The sequence below is a fragment of the Prionailurus bengalensis genome, chromosome A2 (assembly GCF_016509475.1).
Source record: "Prionailurus bengalensis isolate Pbe53 chromosome A2, Fcat_Pben_1.1_paternal_pri, whole genome shotgun sequence".
Classification (NCBI taxonomy): Eukaryota; Metazoa; Chordata; class Mammalia; order Carnivora; family Felidae; genus Prionailurus; species Prionailurus bengalensis.
The window spans coordinates 157,211,775-157,222,127 of NC_057348.1; the positions used below are offsets into that span (position 1 = coordinate 157,211,775).

The 10,353-nt window shown below is 41.2% G+C and overlaps 1 protein-coding gene across 1 annotated transcript; it reads left to right on the forward strand.

The window, feature by feature from the left end:
* Positions 1-9,032: 9,032 nt before the first annotated feature.
* On the forward strand, positions 9,033-9,968 carry LOC122486505 (olfactory receptor 6B1). The gene has a single exon (XM_043585879.1). It carries the CDS (start codon positions 9,033-9,035, stop codon positions 9,966-9,968), a length of 936 nt encoding a protein of 311 aa, XP_043441814.1.
* Positions 9,969-10,353: the final 385 nt, after the last annotated feature.

The following is a 10,353-nucleotide window of genomic DNA, read 5'->3' on the forward strand; positions in this document are numbered from 1 at the left end:
GCAATGAGTCACAGGAAACTACCCCACCCCCCAAACCAAGAGCACACAGTATACACTGTATGTTAGCCAAAAAGAAATTATTGCTCACTTGAAAGAGGTTTAACTAATAAGCCAATAAGTGTAAAAATAATTAAGGTAATTAATATGGAAAGGTAGAGAGGCAGAAATGGGAAACAAAGAAAAATGAGACAAAAATAGCAAGTAGAAAATTGATAGATTTAAATGCAAGTTACTTATAATATTAAATTAAAATGGCCTAAACACAGTAATTAAAAGACAGAGGACATCATGTAGGATAAATAGACCCAAGTATATGTCTTCTAAAATCAATCTATTTTTAATATAAAGACATAAATGGATTCAAAGTAAAAAGATGAAATGTATATACCATGCAATACTAAAATCAGAAAACTGGAGTGATCATATTAATATCAAATGAACTAATCAGCAGAATAAGGAGTATTACCAGGGAAAAAGTAGGACATTATACAATAAGAATATTGATTAATCAAGAGCACATTAATATTCTAATATTCTAATAACAGAGCTATAGATACATAAGAAATAAAAAGACAAATCCACCACTATTACTGGAGATGTTAACATCATTCTCCTCATATTTGTTAGATCAAGTAGACAAAAACCAGTAAATATATAGCAGACTTGAACAAACCTGACCTAACATGTTTAGGACATCCCACCTGGTAACAGAAGACTATGAATGTCAGTACATGTAAAACAATTGAAATCATGCAGAGTATTTTCTTCAAACATAATGGAATTAAATCAGAAGTAACAGACCTCTAGAAAAACCCCAAATATGTGAAAATGAAACCCCATTCTTTTAAATAGCCTGTAAGTCAAAGAAATCACAAAAGAAGTTAGAAAAATATTTTGAATTGAATAAAAAGAAAATATAGTATATAAGAACTTTTACCTGTCGGCTAAAAAAGAGCTTAGAGGGAAATTTTAATCATTAAATGTTTATGTTAGAAATGTCTCAGGTCAATGACTCAAGCCATCACTTTGAGAAACTAGACAGAAGAGATCAAATTAAGTGCATAGAGTGCAGAAGGAAGAAAATAAAACAAAAAACAATTTAAGAATTCCCCAGAAAACACAACTGAAAAATTCAATGAAACTAAAAGTAGTTTCTTTGAAAAGTTTAATCACATTGAAAAGACTCAAGCCAGACTGATCAAGAAACAAAGAGGAAAAACACAAATAACCATACCAAGAATTAAAGGGGGTGTATTCCTATAGACCCATCAGACACTGACAAAATACTGAGGCAATATTTTTAACTGATTTATATCAATCATTTCAAGAAGAATTATTTCTTAGATGAAACAGATAAATTTCTTGAAAATAAAAACTATCAAAGTCCTTGTAAGAAGAAATAGGTAACCTGGGGCTCCTGGGTGGCTCAGTTGGTTAAGTGTCCAACTTCGGCTCAGGTCATGATCTCACAGTGTGTCTGACAGCTCAGATCAGAGCCTAGAGCCTGATTCGGATTCTGTGTCTCCCTTTCTCTCTGCCCCTCCCCTGCTCTCACTCTGTCTCTTTCAAAAATAAATAAACATTAAAAATATTTTTTAATTAAAAAAAAGAAGAAATAGGTAACATGCAAACTTACCATCTATGAAAGAAATTGAATATACAGTTAAAAATCTTCCCACATGGAAAACTTCAGGTCCACTAATACATTTTATGAAACATATAAGGAACACATATAGTGTTAGTTCTACACAAACTGTTCCTGAACGTAGAAAAGAAGGAAAACCCACATATTTTTATGAAGGTGGGGTTACCTTCACACCAAGACCAAACCAAGGCATTATAATAGATCATGACCTTGGGGAGTTTATGCAAGGAACATACATTGGTTCAACATCCAAAAATAAACCAGTGCCTTTCATTATATTAACAGACTAAAGGAGAAAACCAGTTAATCTTCTTAATAGACACACAAAAAGCTAGTTAATATAATTCAAAATTAATCATTATAAAGGTCACTAAAAACTAGGTATAGATGGGAACTTCTTCACCTAATAAAAGGTATGTACAGGGGCACCTGGGTGGCTCAGTGAGCTGAGCATCCAGCTCTTGGTTTCAGCTCAGGTCATAATCTCATGGTTTCATGAGTTCGAGCCTGCATTGGACTCTGCACACTGACTGTGCGGAGCCTTTTTGGGATTCTTCCTCTCTTCTTCTCTCTCTCCCCTCCCTTGCTCATGCTCTCTCTGTCACTCTCCAAATATATAAATAAATAAATAAATAAATAAATAAATAAACAAACAAACTTAAAGGTATATACAAATAACTTACAGCTAACATCTGCTTAATGGTGAAAGACTGGGTGATATCCCCTCAAAGATTAAGAGCAAGAACTAGATGCCTATGCTCATTATTTTCCTTCAACTGGATAAACTAGTCCAAGTGGCAAGGCCAGTAAAAGAAATAAAAGGGTACAAATTAGAAATAAAGAAATAGAATCATTTTTATTCTCAGGCAGAGTTATCATCGATACGGAAATTCCCAAAGAATCTACAAAAAGGCCCTAGAATTAATAAGGGAGTTTGGCAAGGTTGAAAGTTGAAAAGTAATATTTGAAGTATGTATATATCACTATTCTTGATATAAATATTTACTTAAAAGTAATGGTGCTTCAGTAAACATCACTGAAAATGGGGGAGCAGGGAATCCCAAGACTCCATTTCTCTATAAACATAGCTAATAACCTTTCAAAAACTTTCAGAATTACCTTTTGCAGAACTCTGGGATCTAGTAAAAAAAATGGCAATGGCAGGGGAAAGATTAGTGAAGAATGATGCTGTTACATGGCGGTAACATGGGGCTGGGGCATTCAAGCTGCCCACCCATCATCTCCCACCTCTCCGACTGGTGGTAGCCATGAAGATAGCAACCTACACCATCGATGCAGGTTCGTAGCCATAACCAGCATTATGGACATTATTGTCAAAGAATTTTGGTTGAGTGTGTTGCCCTATCTGGCAGCTACCTGAAGGACTGACATAAAGCCTTACCTTTGCTTCCCTGTCTTGAAGTATTCTCAGGGCTGGGATGGCTTCCCAGGTGGCATTTGCCAATAGTAGTTAAAGGCAAAATAATTGGCCACAGCAGCCTGAGGCTAGGATAACCGTGGAGATGAGCAGTAGACAGGCTGGCATATTGGGAAGGAAGAGGTTGGAAAAGGACGTACATGGGAGAACAAGGGCTTTTAACACCTCAAGTCTATACTGGGGAATCAAGAAGACTCCACGCATGCCCAGGGCTGAACATATGCATAGAAAAAGCCTGGGAAGACCCTAAGATTTCACCCCTGGGTGACCATCAGGCTCTATACACTAAGGAATGAAGGTCAAGGCAGAGTTGTATATGGCCTGAGTAGGGGTTGAAAGAGTGCCCCAAACAGAACAGTCCATCAAGAGATGAATAGATAACACACCGTGGAAATATCCATATATGGGGATATTCCTCAACAAAACCAAAAACGAACAGCCCCTTACTGTTAAAAAGTCTGGATCTAACACAACAGATGCAAGAAGACTGACAAAAAGAAGGCAGATAGCCAAGGGATCTGGGGACCTGAAGAACAACATGACAGTGAGCTCCTCGGGTTTCCTTATTGCTTCCAACATGTCCTAGACCGGGATCTGCATAATTCTCCAACCTGCACCTGCTAACAGGTACAAATGGGGGAAAACAACAACAACAACCCTCCAAGCAAAGCCTGGAGAGCTGAATTCTAGGATAAGATAGTGCCAGTGTGTTGTAGAATATAGTGTTTGTATCAGCTGAACATCTCCAAACTCTTCGGGGGATTATTTGTATGAAGTTCAGATCCCAAACCTCTTCTTTAAGGGATAGTGGCCTCAACAGTTCATAAAACCCTCTCATAGTAGATTCACATTCCCTGTTTTTGAGGGAAAAGTATGCCTCCCGCCCTGTTCAGTTTCCTTAGAGCACAGCTACAACAGGTGACCAGAACAGTTAGCGCAACTATTATTTGGTGGGTACTCTGTCATTTCTATTGCTGTTAGTCACCACCACATCATGGTATATTTAAAATCAATGTTGGAGAATTTATGCATTTTAGGGGATGTCAGAGTTCTCCCAGAATTTTGAGATAAATTGAGGCCAGTGATTTGAAAGGGGGACCTTATTTTTATTTGCTACAATAATTTTGTTTTATACTTGAGTCTTATAAGAGAAATTATATTAAAGAGTACTTAACAGTCATTTAAGAGTTCTTAATTTTAAGGTAAAATTCATCTTTTCCTTTAAAGAAACCAGAGTGTATAATCACCATGACGTCATGTTGCAGCCTGAATTGCTTATAACAGCCAATGTTTCCATTTACCATTTCGTGAAGCCGCAGTGAATTTGACAACTTTTCCTAATGTGAGGGCTACTTAAGATTTCAGCAGGCTACAAATATATAGTAAAATAGCGTTTTGTTCCAGAAAGTGAAATATTGGTCAAGTGGTTCCCAAAAAGGCAGCTGACAAAGCAATGATGATCACATCGCAATAAATGTAGTAGGCACACAATTATGGCATAAGCATTTACAGCAAAAACTTATTTAAAACTTTACTGAAGTATAGCAACATCAGTCTACTTTGAATACTATCTCCCTTAGAGCAGTGATATGATCGTCTTGCTTCAAGTAAGCTAAAGATTGAATAATAATTGAAAATCTGTAAATGGGGGGATTTCAAAGTAGTAACTTTTCTTTCTTCGTTGTTTCAACAAAGAAGAAATTCAAATCTGGTTCTTTTCCAAGCGTGGGGCCGTAAGTGGATTTTTCCCTGTATGGAATGACTGTTCTATCAAACAAATAAGACTGCCCCAATCGGCAGGTGGCAATTCCTCATGGCTCCCACGAGAGACCTGAACTGGCATCATCAAGGTGCTTTCCTCTTGGGTCTTGGCAGAGAGGTAGAGAAAGTCTTGATACCATTTAAAGCCCTCAGAATCCAAAGCTCTTTCGGGTGTGGTGGGTCTAAGACCACTGCAGTGTCCACCGGGGCAGGCAATGGGTGCTGTGGTCCGGGGGTGCTGGGGGAGCCGGCCTGGTAACACATCAGGCACAGATGTGATCCTACAGCCGGGGGCTCACCTCTCGTTTAGTCCTGGCTATCAGCCTGGAAGCAGTTGGGTAATCTGTGCCCATTTACTTCTAGGTTTAGAGAGTGGGTTCCTCACATCTATTCGGTGCCTGAATCTTTCTTTTCTACTTCTTCCTGTTCTAGAATCAGTGAAGAATTTCTTTTCACGTTCCACCCCAGCAGAGGCTGCTGAGCCAAGGTAAGCATCTTCTCTCAGAGCATCTCTGACTATGCAGGCAGCTCTCTTTCGGACTCCCACGGTGTAGCAGTGACTAAATCCTAGATGTTTAATGCTATTGAGCCTCTCTCTAGTACTCACCCCCCATTCCTATCAATTGGTCAGGCTGATACTCTCGTCTTTCACACTTGTAAGTGCAGCCAGGTGTGCAGTGAGCAGAGCACACACTCCCCCTGCTACTTTTGAGGGAGCATCGCTCAGTGTAGGATCAGAAACAGGCACCCCAGATTCTGATCTCAACCTACAGGTCCCGACCATGCCTTCTGGGGGCCCTATGAGGCAGGCTGGTGCCTCTTCCCTGTAAGTCAGTTGTGATGGGGTTTACAAAACAAGGTACTCTTGGCAGGGGCAGAGGCTATGTTTTCATCAAGTTTTAACTACCGAAATCTACATTTGTGCAGACTCCGAACGAAATGAAGAGAAAGTGCATACACAGCAGGCACAAGACTGGAAAAAGGAGCTAAGATGTTTGATTCCAAATCAATGGGAGAAATCTTCTATGACGTGTAATAAGTTTGAGTACACTCTAAAGGGGTAGAACCTATCATGAGTGAAAAGTCACAGATCATACGGTAAAATCATATGTTCACAATAAATACGGTCAGTTCCTCTTACTAACATGCAATAATTAGTTCATATACTCTTTAGTTTTTGAGACATATGAATTTCTTTCTTTTTGAAATAGGAATTCCTTTGTTCCTCCCTTCCTCCCTTCCTCTTTCTTTCTTTCTTTCTTTCTTTCTTTCTTTCTTTCTTTCTTTCTTTCTTTCTTTCTTTCTCTCTCCCTCCCTCCCTCCCTCCCTCCCTCCCTCCCTCCCTCCAGTTTCCCCTAAGAATGCAAAGTTACTCATGTAATTTGTGAACACGTATGTCTGCATGTTTATCTTCATTTCTTTAACAAACACTGTAACTGGGTTGAGTGCTCTCTGGTGTGTGTCTTCAAGTGTCTGCTAGGAGGATGTCTTCCAACTAGTCTCTCGATCTCTGGTTCACCAGCTCTGTCCATCTCCCCACATCAAAAGCCAGGGTAAAATACTAGAATGTTATCAGCTGCTGAAAATATTCAGTAACTGTTTATTGTCTATGCCACAGGGAAATTTCTAAATGCCTTAATATTTCATATGGAAGTCTCTATGATCTGGCCCTTGGCACCATTTGTCTCTGTCTCATCTGTCTGTCTGTCTCTCTCTCCATCCCTTTTCTACTCATTCATTCTCTCATAATTTCCCCACTCACACAGCAAATAAGTCTAACTCAGTTGCTTCCCTGAAACTGTCAGGCTGTTTCATTCTCCTATGCCTTTGTTCGCTGATTCCCCTGCCTAAAATGTCTTGTTTTCTCACTTATTTATATTTCAAGACTCAGTCCAATGATTGCCTCTTCTCTGATACATTTACCAAACATTTCTATATGTTTATTTCTGGTGTGTGTGTGTGTGTGTGTGTGTGTGTGTGACTGAATATGTATGCATGTCATATTATATTTTTTTAATTTGGATTCATCTCTAATTGACTGTGCCTATAAGAAATTTCAGTATGATTAGAGAATATTTCCTAGAATAGACATTTGAAATATGAAAACATGGTGACGTGTTTCAAATCTGGTGTTGTCCTCTGTGTGTGAGTCAGCCTGGGGGGTGAGGCCATGTCTTCACAGGCCTCGGCTTTCCTGTAATTCTGATCTCATCCCTCTCTGACTTGGAAATGTTTCTTTATGTGTCTAAGCCAGTGTCTTCTGGGAAGTTAGAATAGCAATACCTGCTTAGTATTGTTTCGTGGATTAAATTGGATGTTGTATGAAAAGCACTCAGTACTGAGCAAACTTCTCAGCACCTAGTGCGTGCTCAATAAATTATCATCAGAGAATATCCTGGACTGATTGCTCAAGCTTCATATGAAAATGAATCAAAACACCACCCTACCAAATTCTTGCACATCGCTGTTTCTTCAACGCTGAGGAAAATGCCTGTAAATATCCCAAGTTTTCCCCGTCTTACTAAATGGTGTCCCTTCCCTGGAACAAGCCATATGTTGAGATTCCTCCTTGATTTCTCTCTTTCCCTTATCTTCCATACTCAACCCATCAATTACCATTAAGGATTTTTCTAAAACACATCTGAAATCTGCCCACCTCTCCAAAACCACCGTATTCAGGGCTACCACAACCTTCTCTGAACAGCCTGCAACCAAGCTCACCACCAGTCTTGCTTCCAGAGACTTGTGCCCTGACAGAGTTATCTTATGCACACACAGTACACAGCGGTGGCCCCACTCAGGCAGCGCTGTCCCTCCTCAGCAACTCAAAGGGCTGGGTCCCTGGAATCCTTCTCTGCCTGAGTCACCTCTTCAGAGGTCACAGAGAACATCCTCTGATCACATTCATATCATTTTGTATGTTTTCATCTTCATACAGAATATCTCAAGTTTTATTATGCATTTCTTTTGGTTTGCTTATTTTATTTTATATATATTTAAAATATTTTTTAATGTTCATTTTTCTGAGAGAGAGAGACAGAGTGCGAGCAGGGGAGGGGCAGAGAGAGAGGGAGACAGAATCTGAAGCAGGCTCCAGGCTCTGAGCTGTCAGCCTGGAGTCCAATGTGGGGCTCAAACCCATGAACTGTGAGACCATGACCTGAGCTGAAGTCAGAGGCTTAACCAACTGAGCCACCCAGGCACTCCATGTTTGCTTATTTCAAAAACTCTCCTCCCGGAGATTCCAGCCCCGCCCGAGAGGACTTACAGCTCCCTGAGAGCAAAGCCTATGCTTGCTCTCCACTCTGCTTGCTCACAACTGCTCCTCTCCTCCCTCCCGTTAGCCCAGGCCCCCCTTCCTAGTGCCCTAATAGAAGGCGAAAGTCCCTTCTCATGTGTTGTCATTTACAGTTTATGTAATATTTCATTCACATCGTTTCATTTGGGTTTTCATCCACAGTGACACAAGCTGAATGAATATTAGTGCTCACATTACAAAAGAGAAAATTGGGTTTCAGGGAGGATAAGATGTCAAGGTCAAATAGCAAACCAGGCCAGACCTGGTACTTGAGAGCCAGGTCTTTAACACCAAAAACATAACCTCCTGATCTCAGCACTCACGTACCTCACGTGATCATCATCAGCTGGTGACAGCTGCATTCCCTTCATGGTGGAGGGAAAGGATGAAATGGTATGTGAGGGGTAAGCGAGTTGTAAGAAAGAACGTCCAAAGTATTGTGTAGACATGGGCCAGGAGCGCCACACATATCCTTTGGCATTGGCAGTGGTAACATGGAACATGGAGACTGGATCCTGTTGAATTGTGAAGGCAGTGTAGAATATTAGAGCGTAGGCTTTAGACATAGACAATGTGATTCCTGCCTTGTTACCAGTGGGAAATTGGGAAGTTGCTTAATGTCTTTCCAAAACTCAGTTTCTTTGTCAGTAAAATGGGTATAACAACGTGTAGAGGCTATGTGAGATTTAATTACATTAGTGTATAATGTACCCAGTGTATGGCTTAGCCTATACTGTATTATGAATAAATGATATGTTACTATTGCTCATCAGAGAAGGCAAAGGATGGATGATTCTATCTGGACTATGGACTCTGACCAAGTGATCTCCCTCCCTGCCCCGCCTCCCCCCCCCCCCCCCCCCAGGAGAGCTAAGTCTTGTGTCTCTAATATGGAAGTGGAGAACCAGACTCAGGTCACCAAGTTCATTCTTGTGGGATTCCCTGGGAGCTGGGCCATGCGAGTAGCAGTGTTCCTGATGTTCCTCATCGCCTATGCTCTGACAGTGGCTGAAAATATGGTCATCATCTTGTTGGTGCAACAGAACCAGCCACTGCACAAGCCTATGTACTTCTTCCTGGCCAACCTGTCTTTCCTGGAGACCTGGTACATCTCCGTGACGGTACCTAAGTTGCTATTTAGTTTTTGGTCTGTGAGCAATAGTATCTCCTTCACTCACTGCATGATACAACTGTACTTCTTCATTGCACTCATGTGCACAGAATGTGTGCTCCTTGCGGCCATGGCCTATGACCGTTATGTGGCCATCTGCCGTCCACTCCACTACCCCATGATTATGAGCCATAGGCTCTGCTTCCACTTGGCTCTTGGATCCTGGGCCATTGGCTTTGGCATCTCCTTGGCTAAGATCTACTTCATCTCCCGCCTCAGTTTCTGTGGCCCCAATGTCATCAATCACTTCTTCTGTGACATCTCTCCAGTTCTTAACCTCTCCTGCACAGACATGTCTGTAGCTGAGCTGGTGGACTTTGTCCTGGCACTGGTCATCTTTCTCATCCCCCTCTCTATCACCGTCCTGTCCTATGGATGCATCCTGGTTACCGTTCTACGCATGCCCACTGGAAAGCAGAAAGCGTTCTCTACCTGTGCCTCCCACCTCGTGGTGGTAACCATCTTTTATTCAGCCACTATTTTCATGTATGCCAGGCCCCGAGCCATCCATGCCTTCAACATGAACAAAGTAATTTCCATCTTCTATGCCATTGTCACCCCTGCTCTCAACCCTTTCATTTATTGCCTAAGGAACAGAGAGGTCAAAGAGGCTCTGAAGAAACTGGCCTATTGCCAAGCTATCTGGTCGGACTAGTCAATTACAAATTATTAGAAAGAAATTACTTGGTTCAGCGCTCCATTCTTACTCCTTTAATGCCTGAACTGATACTACTCATGTCATCATTCATCATGACATCACCACATCCCCATCAGCCCAGGCGCTTGGCTGTGTTGTGAGGTCTGCATCTGCACACGTGGTCTGTGGTCTAAGATCATACCCCTTGTATAGAGAATCCTTTTTGGCTAAGACCTAAAATGGGGTTTCTGAGACTGTGTCTAAATTCCCAACTGTGTTAAGTGGGTGAGCAGGTTGGCAGCATAGGCGTTAGCTGTTTGGGGATCTAGCAAGCATGAAGGGTTGTGGGCCAACAGGTTTGGGATGGCTTCCCAACTGAGACAGAGGTAGCAATGTCCTCAAC